The sequence below is a fragment of the Vanacampus margaritifer genome, chromosome 1 (genome assembly GCF_051991255.1).
Source record: "Vanacampus margaritifer isolate UIUO_Vmar chromosome 1, RoL_Vmar_1.0, whole genome shotgun sequence".
Taxonomy (NCBI): domain Eukaryota; kingdom Metazoa; phylum Chordata; class Actinopteri; order Syngnathiformes; family Syngnathidae; genus Vanacampus; species Vanacampus margaritifer.
The window spans coordinates 20,783,859-20,801,530 of NC_135432.1; the positions used below are offsets into that span (position 1 = coordinate 20,783,859).

At 38.5% G+C, this 17,672-nt stretch overlaps 1 protein-coding gene across 1 annotated transcript; it reads right to left on the reverse strand.

The window, feature by feature from the left end:
- Window positions 1-4,684: 4,684 nt before the first annotated feature.
- dclre1b (DNA cross-link repair 1B) lies at window positions 4,685-11,416 on the reverse strand. Its single transcript, XM_077556685.1, has 4 exons — window positions 10,946-11,416; window positions 9,500-9,665; window positions 8,786-8,965; window positions 4,685-5,945 (listed from the first exon to the last, which is right to left on the reverse strand). Exons 1-4 carry the CDS (start codon window positions 11,138-11,140, stop codon window positions 4,858-4,860), a joined length of 1,629 nt encoding a protein of 542 aa, XP_077412811.1. The 5' UTR covers window positions 11,141-11,416; the 3' UTR covers window positions 4,685-4,857.
- Window positions 11,417-17,672: the final 6,256 nt, after the last annotated feature.

Below are 17,672 nucleotides of genomic sequence, written 5' to 3' on the forward strand. Positions count from 1 at the left end.
CACGTCCTAGTTATTGTTGAAAATAATTGATCGGCCTCTGTAATTCAGCTTTTTATGACTACAGGAAATGACAGCTGAAGATGCATTTCATAATCTGCATCTCTGGGAATGATTATTGATGTATTTTGTGAGATGATAAATTCAGTTTGTTAGTGTGGAAAAAACAAGATTTGTCAACATAGAGGAATTTGTACACTGTTTTTACAATATTTTGGTTATCCAATGCTCTTCAATATATGTTTTTAAATCAGTTTTATATTATCTTGAAAGTGTGTTTAAAGAAGAGAAGAAAAATGTCTTTAGAGTATTTAAATAGGGTATTTCTATACCGTGGCATTAACAACACACTGTACTTGTATTGCACTGTATTGCATTTTTTTCATAAAAAAAAAAAGGGTTTTCTTTATAAACTAAGGATATTTCTGTGCCGCACTAAATGTTTGAATGGCAGTGTAGACACACTAATTTTAAAAGTACAGACAATATGTGCCCAGACATTGACTGACAACCAGTCCATTGGTTTAGAGTATCATCATTACAGTACAATGCTTCATCGACCTCAGATCCCTTGAAAAGCACTCTGTAAATCAAAGTCATGTAATCATGAAAAGTAGCGGCAATCCTCCACTTTATCCGAAAAAAGTAAATATTTGTATGATTTAAATTGAACAAAAAGCATAGCATTTTTCAAAAATAATTTCCAGTTTAATACATTTTGTAGAAACTTTATCTGGACGTACGTCACCATTATTATTTATGTGGCAACGCATTCAGTGCGTAGTGTGCATTCAATGGCGGCAATGTGAAACGCCTATAAAGAAACCAAGTTAAGCCTTGTAGTGTTCCTAAAGCAACAATATGCGATCGGTAGAATCAACTTTCCCCACGCCGTGCTTTGGTCATTCACCAGACGCATTCAAGAGTTGTGATCGTCCCTTTAGGAACGCGACGGAGGCTTACCTTGCTTTCTTTATAGGCCTTTCACATTGCTCGGCAGAGAGCCCAACGCCATTCTACGTCACTACGCAGTAAATGCGTTGAGACGTCAATAATACTGCATTCGAGGACAGTCGGAAAACGGATATATGCTAGTTGTTTTTTCCCAGTTTCAAACTGAAAGTGTTTGAGGCAAAAGTAAACAATCAAAAGTATTTCACCGTATAATTTAATGTAGAGATAACGGCATACTGTCACGTACGTTGTGTTATGTCAAATATTTATGAATGAAGAAAGCTATCTACTTTTATTCTTGAGTAAATTGTATTTTACCATTCACGGTCTGTGTTTCCAAATGGGTCGCCATTGTAGAGTGACGTCACTTGTAGTCCGTCAGTGAAGTCGGGGTCCTTTTTTATTTCCTGACTTTACAAGTGGAATTTCCGAGTTCAAGGGGGCGTTCCCGTACACACCTCCTGGTTTGAACTCTGAAAAGTCTGACTTCCGAACATCCTCAAATGCAGCATAATGCCGGCGTACGTCCAAATAAAGTTTCTGCAAAATGTATTGAAATGATTTTTGAAAAATGAATCTCATAGTTATGTTAGTAACAACCAAATAAATAATATAGCTCAAATATGTCCTGACAGTCAAGGTTCCTTTTTAAGAAATAAATGTGTAGTATTTATACTATTTTGCCCACAACTGGTACCCTGAAAAAAAAAAAACTCTGTTGGCTTTACATGGAAAATGTATGGATATTGGTTGCACGTGTTAAAATAATATTTCACCATTGTGAATATCCTTTTAAATGATTGGTTATCTTAAAAATCCCATACCTTTCACCTAAAGTGAAGGGTTCAGAATCCCGCTAGAGTCGTGAAGTTGTCAGGAGACCCGAGGAAGGATCAAAGAAAAGAAAGCACCGACCAGACACCACCTACTACCCACAGGGTTACAACCCAGAATCTTTCGCCAACCCCAGAAACATCTAAATACCAACAAATTAGGGAGACCTCAAGAGACCAAAGGAAAAACTGAAGAAAGAAAGGAGGGATAGATGAAGCAGAGTGAGATCCACAGACATCAGCCGCCACCGATTCAGCGACCAGAAGAAGAAGCAGATTGTGTTTGAATTTCGGGAAATGCAGGTGTGGCGGACCTGCTTTGTTTATCTCTGATGGACAGACGGAATCCAGCAGACTACAGAGAATGCAGGCGTCGGGCTGCCAAACTTGACCTTCATCTTTAGGAATCTACTTGTTTACTGAACTAACATATATAATAAGATAAAAAGATGAAAACATAATTGTCAGTACTTAATGATCCAATCAAAATGTATTGCACGTAAGTAAAAATTTAACTTAAATATATTTGAAAACAAACAGTTCTACAAGATTAAATGCTGATTTATCGTACTTAAAATAGCTACTTGATTAAAAAAAAAAAAAAAAAACTTTACATTAGTAATTAAATTCTTCACATACTACTAGAGGAAATTAACCTGCATACCACCACACTTCAAACATCACTTTATGCTTTACTTTGTAAAGCCGACTGACTGTGTTTGCCTATTTTTGTGACTAACATGACAATCACATCACATCCTATGAATCCAGGTAATCGCAAAGGGTTCACATAATCTTTCTCCATACTCCGGCTTTGTCTCAAAATGTTCCCTTCTTATCGCCTTCATTCAACCCTGTTCCTCCACACGGCACGACCATGTGCACGTCTGTCGCCTCAAACCTCCACAAACACAGTCAGAGGCCAACAAAAACAGCTGAGCTCTGTGAGCAGACGTGATAACAGCCAGCGCGGTCGTGTGGGTGCAGCAAAGTGCAGAAACGGGCTTTTCTTCTCATGTCGCCACCAAAAGACAAGACCTCTGCTATCAGCTGTCGTGAGCCCTCAGCTGGTGCTCATCGCCCACGCGGCTCCGTCGACATTGTCACATGTTCAGTTGGAAGTGAAAGCAGCGGCGATGCACTTTCTCTGAGCTTTGACTTAAAAAGAAAATCTGACGCTTTTGGTTTCGCCTCCGGTTTAAACTCTCAACTGACTGAAGAGCAGAGGGTTGAGGACTCTGTCCATTTCACTCTCAAGGCTTGACAACTGAAAAGAACGAGAAATGAATCACTTCATGGTACCGGGAGTACACTGGGAGCTGTCCCTGGTCCTGAAAACACTCAAAACCCTCATTTTGTGTTATGGTGCCAAACTGACTCAAATATTTGCGGCTTTGAAGCACATACTTCGAGTCCCCCAAAATGAAATCAATCAAATTGAAGGTTTATAATAATAAATCTAGGTTTGTGTGAACCCCATATGTGTAAGCTCTTAAATGTTTTTGGAATTATGTTTCTGCTTCAGGAGCTGAGATATCAATTACAATTATTTAGTAGGCATTGACAATATTGTTGAATATCCAGGATCCAGGAGGTGGGGGGTGGCAACGTGCCGCCGCCATTGTTTGACGGACAACAAGTTGATTTAGTGTTGAGTACACCTTTAATGCAGATTTTTTATTTTATTTTTATTTATTTTTACAAATGGGATTACACGGTACCTTTTCCCGTCACTAAGAACATGGCAACAATTGTTTATCCAGTCAGTCTTCACTTTTTCCTGCGTAAAATCGGCAAACCTCCAAATTCCACTGGAACGCAGACGATTGCGCCATTGCTTGGAATAGCCTACACAACACTGCTATCTGAAGGCAGGATGGCCACACTGCAACAGAAAATAGCCACTATTGTGCAAAATTTAAAATCTGGAGCAGAGGGAGGTATTTGTTTCCATTTAAAAAACAAGGACATCAAATATTTGTTGTGTGATGCTTGTTAACTCAGGGAATAATTTAATATTTGCATTTTCATAATTAGGGCAAATGCCCTTTTAGAATTGCTATTATTTCTTCAATGAACCTTTTTTTATGGCCCCAAACAACGTGGCTCAAAACGCAACTATTTTTGCAAGCAAATGCATCCTATTGAAATCTAAGTACTATAGCGGCCCAAACCAAGTATTAAGCCCCCACAAAACCCCGGCAGAAAGTAAAACCAACAAACAAAAGTGTCCGATGAAAGTAGTTTCACCAACATGACATTGGGTGAACATGTCTGTCATACGAGGATGCACACACAAGCAGTCATTGTGTGTGTGTGTTTTTTTTATTTTGATTCTTTTTTTTTGGGGGGGGGGTGATCTTGTGGGCCAAAACACCTTATGGCGCAGCGAAAATTACAAAACACTCAACCCTCAGTCAGCAGGGGCGGAGCTAACTAATTGGTTTGAGAAGAGGTCTAAGTGCTGTACTACATGTCCCCAGTAGATAGCGCATCCCTGGACGGTTGAAGTTAGTATTTGGGTTTCCGTCAGTTTTTAATTTTCGTTGCTCAATAAAGTTTTACAATGATGATTACAATACTGTAATTACAATACTGTAATTGTGATGTGGTAGGGTTATATGATGGCACACAAAGCCGCCAGGGAAATAGTTTAACAACAAAGAAAGAAAGAAAGTGCTTCGAGGCCGAAAATCCATGTGGGCGGAGTCAAAATTTTTGATCCACCCCACGTGGCGGCACGCCTCGAACTGCACTCTGCATCAGGGCTTACCCAAACAAACCGGTGCACAAGTAAATATTAAGTTAAAGGTACCATAATTTTTGTGCTGGCCATTTTCACAAGTTTTTTCAAGACAATTCTGTTGGACCGCAAACATAAAACAATGCCAGAGTCTCAATGGTTAATTAATCATCAGTTATTTTTAATTTTGTATTATTAGTTGTGTCACAATCTTTTAGTGGTCATTGTGTGTTTTTCTTCCATACAGAATACATTTTGTGATATTGTTTGGTGGTGTGACATGTGAGTTTGTTTTGATGAATGCCTTGGCTCAGTCAAGGTTGGGAACACTTACGGCAAGTTTAACTTTCGTATGGGACAGAGGGGAAGCATGAGCATGTCACTGTCCTGCAAAAGGAAGCACGGCTCAAAGTCCTGTGGTGGGAAAACCACATCTTTCAAGATTTCGTTTTCAAGCTGTTCAATGTAAGCCTGGGAACCCTGCGATGAACTGGATGAAGCTACAGACGCGTTGCTGTCATCGTCATCCTTGTCATCCCACACCGGACGAGCGCAAGCTCCATTAGACACACTCGCTGTTGTGCACCGCCGAGGCTTTAGACAGACGCCGGTCTTCTTCAGGATTTTCATGCGGCTGAAATTGCTCTGGCTGAATTGATTGAACGGCACCCGCTGCGCAATCAACCTCTTTTTTGTAATGATGCGTGTGAAGTTGCGCCTCGATGTGCCCAAGGGGTTTCCGCGGCTTTTAGAAGACGGAAGCTTCTGGCTGGATTCTGCCAGGTTGTAATCAAAACTATCTGTATCCGTCTCCTCCTCTTCCTCAGAAGAAGAAAAATCCTGAGCCAGACACTCCCTGGGCTTCTTGCTTGGACTCCCCGGAGAGTCAAACACCACTCCTTTGGGCACACACGGTCGCACATGTTGGCGCTGAAGACTGGCTGATGATTTGTGCATGTTTTCCGGCAGTCTCCTCATGTAGTGTTGCACCGACTCGGGCACCAGGACGTCGTGCCTTTTGCCGGATACAAATGTGGAGAGGCTTCCCGGGATGCCGTTCCCAACAATTGGCACCAGGGAGGAAGGTTTGAGTCCAGAAACAAAGTCCACCAGCTCTTGATAAGACGAGTGGTCCGAGTAGGGCACCACATGAAGTTTGGGGTGAAAGAGGATGAGAGGCCTGCTAGTGGGATAGATTGCCAAGGTGGGTTGCTCCCTGTTCCATTGGCACATTGAGGCAAAGGAAATCTCTCTCTGCTCCAGAACGCGGATACGACCGGCGCCTGGTTCAGTGGTGAAGACGTCGGGCAGGCTGAGCAATCTGAGGGTCTCCATCCTGTCAAAACTCACTTCGATCCAGGTTTGAAACTCCATGGCCAGCTCCACCAATAAAGACTCCTTCCCCAGGCCATAGAGACCTACAAGGCAGCACAGATTACACTCTGGAACTGGACCTTAGGTCTAGAACGATTGAATATAAATTATTTTTTATAGGGGTGTCAAAATTAGTGTGTTAATTTTGAGTTAAAGTTCCTTTAAAATAGCACAAATAAGCATTTGTTTTTTGTTGATTATGGCGGCACCTTTGGACAAAAGCTGTATTGTTTTCCCTTGAAAGAAACACATTTCCCATAAGACCAAGCGCATATCATCGTGAAATCCGGACGTCCAAGGAGTCCGCAGTTGGACTGAATGACATTGTTTCTAGTGACTATTTTCTATTTTTTTTCCCCTATTATACAATACTGTAACGTTTCTCAAGTATGTTAAGAGCAGACAGTGGTTGTGATCTTACCTTCTTTATTGTACACACAAACGGCTGCGCTCACCCCATCCCACCCCGCGATGCATTCACAATCATTCGTAAACAAGAAAGAACACAACTTTTGAGTGTTGCGTGGCTGGCCGGGTGGAAAGGCGAACTATCAAGTTGATGGCTATTTATTGCTACTACCACACAATTTTCCAATAGCTAACATTAGCATAATATTTTTTGATTTGAGCATGGAAAGCTAGCTTCTAAAAAGAGCCGAGTCCGAGCAAAGGCGTTTGGAAATCCCCCCGTCTTCCGTCTGCCTCGCCAGCGAGTGAAAATCCTGTACTGTGCTTTTAACCACATCCAGGTAGGCTTTTTATCATCATTATTATTATTATTGTCGCCTCAGACAAAAATCTTCGTTTATTGGGGTGTTTTGTAGCTTCCGCGTGATAACAGTAATCGCGCGTAGACGTTTGACTTGACCTCCGTCTGGAACGACTGGGGAAAGGACGTATGCCGTAAAGCAGTCTGCACGTTTGTAGTTCTTTGTGTGTGTGTGTGGCAGAGTTCACACCATCCACCTCAGAGCTGTTTAGTGCCAGTAAAAATGATACAGACCCCCTCAGGCCATGACAAAGGTTTCATTAATCTAGCTGTAAGTCAATCAGTAGAATTATGAAAATATGAATTGAAGGTTCAAATCCTATTGTGTGTTGCTTTAATGCCACAATTTGTTTTAACGTGCGATTAATGACCAGCCCTTACTTGCAAAGTCTGTACTAGGGTAATTCCAGTTGCAAGGCAGCAGACACGTCCACGTCAAAATTTAGCAATCATGAATTTAATAATAATGCATATATTTGTGGAGACCGGGGTCAAGTTATCTTGTATAAAACAAAGATCTTCTGAATAAGAAGTCATTGTATACATTATATTGTACATTACTACTACCATACCTGATTTATTGTGTCGAAATATGGGGAAATACATACAAAACTAATACACAATCTGTCTTTAAACTACAAAAAAAAGAGCCATACGAATAATTAATCGCTCACCTTATATAGAACCAACAAATCCGTTATTCATTAAATTTATGCTCTCAAATTCTATGACCTCGTCGAATTTCAAACAGCTCAAATAATGTACAAAGTATACAATAATCAACTTTGCCACAGTATTCAGAAGTTATTCGAAATCAAAGAGAGCTTTTTCTATGGGTTAAAGGGCACAAGTGACTTTCCGTGGAACAATTATGACAATGAACTGAAAAAATGTGAATCAATTACTGTATTTAAAAAGATGATGTTACAAATATATGTAAATAAACTTGTGTGGGCATGTACTGTATGTGTTCATGTGCCCACATGTTCAACAACTAATGTTTGGGAATTTATTGTATTGTATATGTAGGGCTTCACTCACTCACTCACTCACTCACTCACTCACTCACTCACTCACTCACTCACTCACTCACTCACTCACTCACTCTCTCACTCTCTCACTCGGACTTACAAGTCATACTAATATTATCTGTGCACTTAAGATAACCATGTTTTTTTCTATTGTTTAATTTTATTCACGTTATTAAAAGAACAACTTATTAGTATATCAACATGATAGAAATAATAGGGAATAAGACTAGATAGGTTATTGTACTTCTTCCTACTCCTTTGAACATGTAAATTATGATATTATTGACAAATTATTTTCTTTCTTCCTTTACATTTTATATTGTATTTTATACTTGTAATGTGTTTATATGTTCAAAAAAACTAAACAGATGTTAAAGATTAGATAGCTCTTAATATGAAAATAAAAATGCACTGAGCTGTCACCATTGTCTTAAAAATGCAATGATGCCATCTAGTGGGCAAAAATTCACCTCAACACAAATCAACAACACTCTTTTATAGAACAGTACATCTTTTTATGAATTATTATGAAATTACTGTATCAATGACTAAAAGATGCAGCCATCTTTCTATTCGTTTAACTTTTTTTCTCCCACGTTTATGTTACCAATAGTATTTAGAACAGTTATAAACAGTTATAAAATGTGCGATTAATCGTGAGTTCTCTATTGAAGTCATAATTATGATTTAAAAAAATTAATCACCTGACACCCCTACTTTTTTAATATTTTGTCTATAATCAATGTGATAACTTCATTATTTTTCATAAACAATTAATACCTTTAAAACTAATTTTGCCACTTGCTGTCGACTGAAAATGACATCACCGGTGCTGTGGAAATCGGTAATGACCAATCACGGCTCAGTTTGTTGACCAAAGCAAGAAAACAGGTGAGCCTGATTGATCGTTACCCATTTCCTCAGCACAGGTGATGTCATCTTCAGTTGACAGCAAGTGGAAACATTTGTTTTTAAAAGTATTAATTGTACATGAAAAATAATAAAGTTATCAAATTAATTATGGAAAATTGTTTTTGTCTCAATGAGTCAAGTATCTCTTTAAAGAAGTAGTGGAAAAAGCTACCTAAAACAACATTGTGGTCCGGGTGGCTGCGGATGACTTCCTTGATTTGTTGTGTAGCTTGCATTCTTGAGGGGATGATGCGGTTGGGGTCACAGTTGGTGTTGTCCAAGTACAGAACATCGATATCGCTGGTTGCCAGGAACAGCTCACGCAGCATTGACGGGGAATATCTGAAGTCACCTGAAATTTCGAAAGGGGTGAGCAATTAAAGATGGACCAGAAACCCTTTTTGTGTGTCTATATTTTGTAACAATGAAAACATGGAAATTTTATAACATGATTATCATTAAAAAAAAATCATGATGATTATCAGTAAGGTCCTCTTATGACTGACAATCAATCTGCAGCTGAGTGCTGAACTTTCTCACAGTGAGTCAAGAGGGGGAATTGGACATCAAATACAAGTATAACCAGTAAATATATGGTAGATGCTTATGCCCAGTTTTCAAAACAAGTGCAAAGAATTCAAATAGACACCGGGCGACTACACATTCAAACAGCACTACAAAATAGCCATCTCACTACATATATTGGGTACTATAGTGGATAGTGGACTAAACAGTTTGTCACTCACCTGCTCACTCTCTCTCACCATGGACAGCAGACCACATTACAGTATGTTAACGATAATGAAGAATTGAAATGGTAATATGCTTAAAAATCAAACCCACTTTATCATATACTGTTTCATTCCTAGTACGCTGAGACACTTACCAGTGTATAGTATAGTGCCAAAGTAGCCCTCGAAGAGGAACATGACAGCGCCTGGACAGTGGTTGGCGTCGATCAGTGTGACCGTCATGGTTTCTTTGCCAATGTCATCCAGGGGCAGGAGGTATGACTCACCCACCTCCAATGGGTGGATAAATTTTTCCTTCACCTGCACGCAAGGGGGGGAGAATCACGATTAATAAAAATCATAATGATTATGATTCAGCTACAGCGGATGTAAAAAATTTACAGTATACACCCATGTTCAAATGTCAGGTTTTTGTGATAAAAAAAAGATAATACAGCTCTAAAAAGAGTTGGGCCAAAAATAACCCAATTTGGGTCAAAAATGGTTTGATCTACTATTTGGGTCAATTTGACCCAACTTGCTGTGTTGTATTGCACAATTCAAACTCAAAAGCTGCATCATTAAAAAAAAACACACATTTTGTGTAAAACAACCCTAAAAATTGGGCATTTTGTGTACCGGTATAAATTAAAAAAAATAATAATAAGTTGTTTCGTACAGAACAATACAAAAAAAATTGGGGGAACAAAACAACACGGACAGTTGCATAAAATTGACCCAAGTGGTAGATTGGTCCAATTTTAACCCAAATTAAGTTATTGTTCACCCGACTGTTGTTAGTGACCTCCGATCAACCCCCACATAGTTCAGCTGTTCAAGTATGTTTCCAGACACTTTTAGGTTGTTGTTTTTCCAGGTTACAGCACATAGTTTATATATATATATATATATATATATATATATATATATATATATGTGTGTGTGTGTGTGTGTGTGTTTCAGTCAAGAGAAGAACACAATATATTAAAAATACAATGAAACACAGTGAAGAGAAGACACTCATTACAAAGTGGAAAAATATGGCACATTAATTACCAAGAACTGTACGTCCCTCCATAATTGATTTTTTTTTAAAAGCCAATCTACTGGGGGGGGGGGGGAATTGTCATTTGCTGAACGTTATGTGGTGCAAGTTAAGTAGCAGCTCAAACAGCTCAATGTCTCCATAACGAGACAAATTTACCATTGCAAGTCGCAGGCTGCAAAAATATGTCTAGAGTTCTTGTTCCTTAGTGCAGTGTTTCTCAACCCTGGTCCTCGGGGCCCACTATCCAGACAGTTTTCCATGTCTCTCTATTCGACACGCAGCCGATTCCAATGACAGCTCATGAGCAAGCTCTGGAGAAGCCAGCGTTGGAATTGGAAGACAAGGAAAACAGGCTGGATAGTGGAAAAACACTGCCTTAGTGTATTTTAATGAAAACACTCCACAAACAAGTCTTTACGAGACATGATAATGGTTTTACATTTTCATTGGGAAAAATAGCACCGTGTCTCATTAAAAGTAGGTAATTCACCCAACGTGTGCAGCTACACGCTGTCCAGCAATGACGCCAACATAGATGAAAAAAACGTCTCACCTGCAGCTTGCTATTGAGCAGCGAAGCGGTTATCGGGGAGCAGTAGATGGGTCGATCCGCCCATGTAGACGTCAGGCCAACTGTATGGTCGCTGTGCATGTGCGACAGGAAGAAGAGTCTGCTCTCTGGACATCTGCGAACATGCCAGAAGTCTACAGCCAGAGGAGTGTTGGCGATGATCTTGCCATTGGACATTATCCCATTTGACGTAGCAGACGCACCAGTAGAAAACTGTCTCTTGGCTTGATTGGCTAATAGTTTCGCGGCGCCATGTTTTAGCGTTCTGAAATAAAATCCGCTAAAGGTCCGTTAAGTAAAGTACGACGTTTATTTCTCGCATCGGTGGCGAGTCTGGCGACAACTAGCAACCTTTACTCGCGTCCCGCGCCATTTTCAATTTAGCTTACACGACACACCCCTTCCTTACCACAACACAACACAGTCGCATTTTGAATACGTCATCAATGCGCCTCACAGGCGTGACCAAGCTTACCAGAACTGCTCTGATGATACAAGTTGCGCTTGTTTTGGGGCGCCGTGTTTTTCGTTTTCTGATAATGTTTCGGTAAATGCTCAGTCAGAAATGTGAACCGATTGGTTTACTTCCTCGTAACGTTCATGATGTTAGGAATAGTTTAGGCTGCTACCACCTGCGCCGTTTTTGTTTTGAACAAGTTTTTGTTTGACATACTGTATGGGGTGAAGGGCTTCAGCTATATATATTTAACATGCAGTCTATAATGATTTTATAATGAAATCTTAATTGATGAATCATAAACTCATTTACTTACGAGTTAGTGCAAGGAAATGTTTAGTATGCAATATGTCTAGTGGGTCATGCTTTTACATTTGTATCTTTTATTAACAGGTAAACCTCATCTTTGGGATGAAACTGATCCAGACTGGGTACCCAACAAAGACCTAGGCTAGAGTCCACGAAGAAGATTGCGAATGTAAAGATACATGTTGAGAGAGTAATTGGAACTGTGAGACTAAAGTATGCCATTCTTGGTGGCATTTGTCCAATTGACTATTTAATAACTAAACCTGGAGATGACCATTGCAGCTTGGACAAAATTGTGCATGTGTGCTGTGCATTGACAAATTTGTGGCCATCTCCCTTTTGATTGATATTCATGTGAAACATTTTTAACATGACCCGGATAAGAAATGAAAAAAATGTAAGCGCAATTTTTTTCTTTTGAGAATTTTAATTATAATAATAAAAAAAACACTGCAGATATTTTGTTTTGGTTTTATATACGATTTGAGGGCAAATCAATGTATTGATTTTTGTTGTGTAAACTAAGCTGCACTCGCAATCCCTAGGATGGCGAAACATGATTAATAATACAACCTTTTAGGGACTTATGATATATTATTCCAAGGGATGCCCTAATAATACATTTTTGCTTCTCATATATTTCTAGGAATATATGATTATCAGTTTATTAGTTTTTTTTTATGAACGATATGTTAATATAAATTTTCAGGCCCAAGAATAATAACCATTGCTATTGTGTGTTAAACACGAATATCAATGTTGAATAAACAGATTTTTTGCTATTTGACCTAAAATGGCTTTTTTGACAGAATTAAGTTAATCAAATGTGAATGTATTAAGTTTATTAATAATATATTATAATATTAATAATATAATATATTAATTAAACTTAATATATTCCCTTAGATTACTTGGATTAACTTGATTCAATCGTGGGCTACCAATTGAAGCAATTTTATTAAGTTCGCCCAAAAATTAAATTTGTCATTAAATTGGCTCAACAATTCTCTTTTTAGAGTGTAGTTGACAGCTAGTACTTGTCTAATACTAATAAGACTCAGATGTCCATTAGTGCACCGTGTCACCCCATTAATAAAATGTAGTATTTTTTTATTATTTTTTTTTATTGCGTTTACTCAAATAGAGGCGTCCCCACCAATATGGCCAGCCGTGTTGGATTGTGGGATATGTTGCTTTTTTTTTTTTTTTAGCACAAAGGGGTTGTTTTTTTTTTGTTTTTTTTTTAAACATTTATTGAACATAGAAGAAGAACAATATTTTTACCAGAAAGGTGACAACCCTCTATAGTCGTTTGGGACGTCATCAAATAGCAATTGGACATTTCTGCTTAAACGTTGACTCAAAAGATGTGTGTGTTTGCGTGGGGACGTTACAATGTCTTCCCTCAAGTGTTTGGACATTTTATATAAAGACATATTTTAAATAGATGAAAGAATGCTCTGAAATTGTGTCTTTCAACATGCATTGCAACCTTGATGCTAAAATGTTTGTTTTTTTATTGTATTTTTTTATCTAGTGTAAGTGGTTTAAAAAAAATATACCAATTTTTACGTGTTGTCGGCATGGACAATTGTGAACATCGGAGCATTATAATATATATAAAATGAATGATAATAATAATATAATCATTATTTTATTTTATAATTAATAATTATTAATATTTTCGCAGTGCAACACTTCCTTGGTGAAAACTAATGACGTATTCTATTGCGTTTGCCTGTGACAAGCATACAAACCAGGCAGATAGTAGTCAAACGACATTTCATCACACTTTGAAATCACAATAAGCCCGTAAAGCGCTTTGTGACAGCTAAGGCTGCTTGAAAGCGCTTTATGAATAATGTTGACTTGACTTGACTCACAAAATAGCAATGATCAACATGCCATGCTTGTCCACACGATGGCAGTATAGGCGAGAAGGCAAGCTATGTAGGCCAGTTGCATTATCCAGAGAATGCCACCGTAGTTGTTCGTTTGTTTATTTATTTATTTATTAAATACGTATTTAATATCTTAGGTCTGTTTTAATGCCTCTTTTTCTTGGTATTGTGCTATGCATATTAAATGACAATCTTTGATCTTTCCGATTTGATTTTCCTTTGCAAATATAGTACAGTATAAGTGTGCAGAATGCATCCATTATACTGTGTCACACTAACACTCCTATTAAACACATTGCATGCAGGTGTTTTAAAACAGGACTTTCATCGTCGTACAAATGTGAAGAATGATTCTCCTTTGCTCTGTGTCCTCAGTTCTTTTCTAAGAGAGGGAAAAGAAAGGTAGTTTCATATATTTTCAATTTGGTAAATTGGGGGGAGGTTACAACCAAATGGGGGTGTTACTATGGTGACGGCATTTTATAGTAGCCTCCCTCCCCCGCTCCTTTTTAGAGTTACATCCAATACGCACTTATGAGGATTACACCTGCCAGTTCCTCTCTGACTGCATTCTGCGTCTTCTACTTCTGCCCCCGAAGCACATGCATCACAGTCAGCTTTACTGCTCATTATTTGACTCGCGCTACACACTGCACTCACATGAGAGGAGGGGGTGGAGGGAGCTGGAAGCTTGTTACAGCTCACATCTTACACTTGCTGAGAAGCAGTACAGTACAGGCAGCCGGGTGATTAGGAGCACACTGCGTGCGGTCTTGCACTGCAGTCGGTGAGGAAATGATGATCAACTGAATAATTGGCAGAGTAATGAGGCATAACTGCATTGTATTCTTCAATTGGTTGCGCTTCATTTTCAGCCACACGCTCCCTTAACAAGAAAGATAAATGAAATAAATTACAGGTGACTTTTCTTGATTATGGGGTATGTCATCATTGTTAGGAACTGTTGTATTTTCTATTAAAAAAGTAATAATTTAAGTACCAATTTTCCCCATTAAAAAAAACAAACAGTTTTCAACATTAACAATAAGGAAAAAAATATCACTTTATTGTAAAAATAAATAAATATAAAAACACGATAAAAGAGAAATTAAACAAAATTTGTTTTATGGAGTCAAAATGACAAATATAGTAGCAGTGTCGTTGACTGAAGGACTGAACTCTGCTGTGAGTAGCGCAAAATTACTACTAATTCACGCCCAACTCTAGCCTCTACCCTAAAAATGTTTAGATTTGCCTATTAATAGTTACCATTAGGGCTAGGGATGTAACAATAACAGCAATATCGTGATATTGCGATATTAAAACTGCCACAATATATCGTTGTCGTCATGTCACGATATTAAAAGCAGCACATCTACTAAAAAAGTTAGGTTGATTTCCATTTGTGCAGTTCTAGCACCCCCTGGTGGCAAATTTTTTAGTGCAGTTTAATTTTCACAAGGCATATTTTGGCCCTTCTATGTTTAAAATCCATACTCATGGTCAGATGAAGGGGAACCTTTTATGCTTGTGAAGCAAGTCAATATGTAGAGGAACTCAATGTGTGCTTGCAATTGCAACTAAGTGCCTCAATATATATATATTATATTTATATATTTTTTTTATGTTGAATATTTTTAATATTTTTATATTTTTCATTGCTGTAATATTCAAAAGCACAATATTGTGTGTGTGTGTGTGTGTGTTTTAATATAAGCATTTTGTTTTTTTACAATATTGTGACCTTTTTTTGTATTGCCAACCTTCCCACAATATCGTGATAATAACGTATTTTGATGTTTGGATATCGTTAAATCCCTAATTAGGGCACGACCAATATTGGATTTTTTTTTTTTAAGGCAAATGTCGATTTCGACATTTGGCAGAATACGTTTCTGATAATTGATTGACACATTGATTAATAAAATAACATATTTTTTGGGGTCCCTTAAGGGTGGGGTCTTAAGTTTTTACTCAGAAATAAATACTTTATAAACACTGGATGTATACACATGAAATCCTTTTCAATCAACACCTCGAGGCTTCTGTTATTGTGTGGTGGTGATTTTGTCATCAGCCACCACCGCCCCAGTCATTTTTTGTCATTTTGTTGTTTTTTGCCATAAGAAGGACGTTTCTGGGCGCAAGTCCATGTTTAACCCTCCAGCCAATCACAGAGCAGGGGGGCGTGTCGCTAAAGGCAGGCGCAATGTTGATGAGAAGAGTGGGGGTGGAGCCATGTGAGGGGTCCGTTTTGAAATGTTTGTTTACAAACACAAACGGTCAAAACTTAAGACCCCATCTTTAAAGGGACTGCAACGTTTTTCTCCATTCGCCTCTGTATGAGAAATTCTAGGTTATTCTGCTTTCCAAGTACACACAACTTGGCACAGTTTGACGTCATTGCGTGCGGCCCCATCCCCGCACTGCCCTTTAAACACACGCCCACTTTCTCTGAGACCTCCCTCCATGGGATAATGACAAAAGTAGGCTTTATCAATAAACATTCTGTCCAAATGAATTCAAACCAATCAATTATTCTTCACATTAGCAATGCCAAAGTGCAATGAAATGACAATTGGCTGTCTTAAAATCCATTGGCCGACACTGGTGTAAACTACAAGTAAAACATTTGCGCTGATGCATTTAAATGAATGGATGGTGTAGTGGATAGCGCGCTCGCCCCATTAGCAACATGGTGTGATGCTTTTTTTCCCTCCTCCTTTCCTCTAACCTCTCTGCTCCCCTCCCCTTCCACGATTTCTTGCGGCAAGGACCCGTTTTGTTTCAAATGTTTATTCAAGAATTGATGGCTTGCGTGACCAAACGCAGAGATCTAGCAGCCCTTGAAATTTAGAGTCCATTTTAAAAATTGGCTTAAAACCTATCTGTATGTTTCGTGGACGTTGCGCGAAGCAGCCGGCTCATGAGAGGGGCGCAGCAGCCACAGGGGGAGAGGCGGGGTTTTACTGAACCGAGCGTTTGACTTCCGGGAAAGAAAAATAGCCACCGAAATAACTAATATTTCATAAGAAATTACATCGCGATTGTGTCAAAGGTAAGATTTCATCATTATATGCCTATAGTTAACTGTGGAAGGGCTTAAAAGACCATAACACAACAATAAATATATGAATTACAGGCAGAACATTTGACTATTTTATAACTTTGTCCTTCAGTATTTGTTTAACTACATAGAGAAAAATCTGCAAAAATTGTACAATTATTTGCCTTTTTTTTGTGACAGGTGTTTGAACATCATTATCTTTGTCTGTTGTTGCAATGGTAGCAATGTGCCCATGTTAAAAAAATAAAAAATTAAAAAACGGCCAATTTTAAAAGAGTTAATGTCCGCCAGGCCCTAGTTACCATAAAAAAAATACCCCAAAACACTGTATAATTTCAAATTCATTTTATGTTTCCCTTAAAAATTACAGTTTACAATTGATTAGATTTAACTTCGCAACTCAGAAGTTGAAAAACAAAATACAAATGTGTGTCTTCTGCTAACAATTAACCCAGGGAAAATGTAGCCCCTCCCCCGCAAAAAAAAATGATCTTGGAAAATAGCAAATCATGAATTGGAGCGGGGTTCCTGTATATATATTTTTTTCAACTATTGACTGAATCCATGGTAAGAATCCTGAGCACATGCTAGAGTGCCGATGCTTGTACGGGTAGAATGCTGAGGTCAGACTTGTCTCCTTGCTGTTCCATTTGCATGCAGAGCACAAGAAGCAAAAGTGCTGTCAGACAGCAGCGATGACAGCAAAGCAGATGGCTCCCATCACTGTTCTTCACACCGTTTGCAGCCGCTCTCCGCGTTTGACCTTTTATCAACATTCCTCTTTGAAACAGTGACAAGCAACAAGGACTGATCATTTGTCTGACTTTTGGATCGTTCCATTTTCTGTTGCAGAATGCGCTTTTCAATGAGAGTTGGGTGGCTAATTCATCATTCCGATTAAATCAAGTGTATTTATTTCAATCGATTTATGTCGCTTCTGTTGTTCGAAGCTGACTTTTTACACTCACAGAGGAG

Excerpts from the sequence above, each read along its gene's own strand:
- dclre1b (XM_077556685.1), bottom strand. The coding sequence starts at position 11,140 with ATGTCCAATGGCAAGATCATCGCCAACACTCCTCTGGCTGTAGACTTC. Across the intron at positions 8,966-9,499 it reads TGGCACTATACTATACACTG|GTGACTTCAGATATTCCCCG; the intron begins GTAAGTGTCTCA and ends TCGAAATTTCAG. Across the intron at positions 5,946-8,785 it reads GGACCACAATGTTGTTTTAG|GTCTCTATGGCCTGGGGAAG; the intron begins GTAGCTTTTTCC and ends GCTGCCTTGTAG.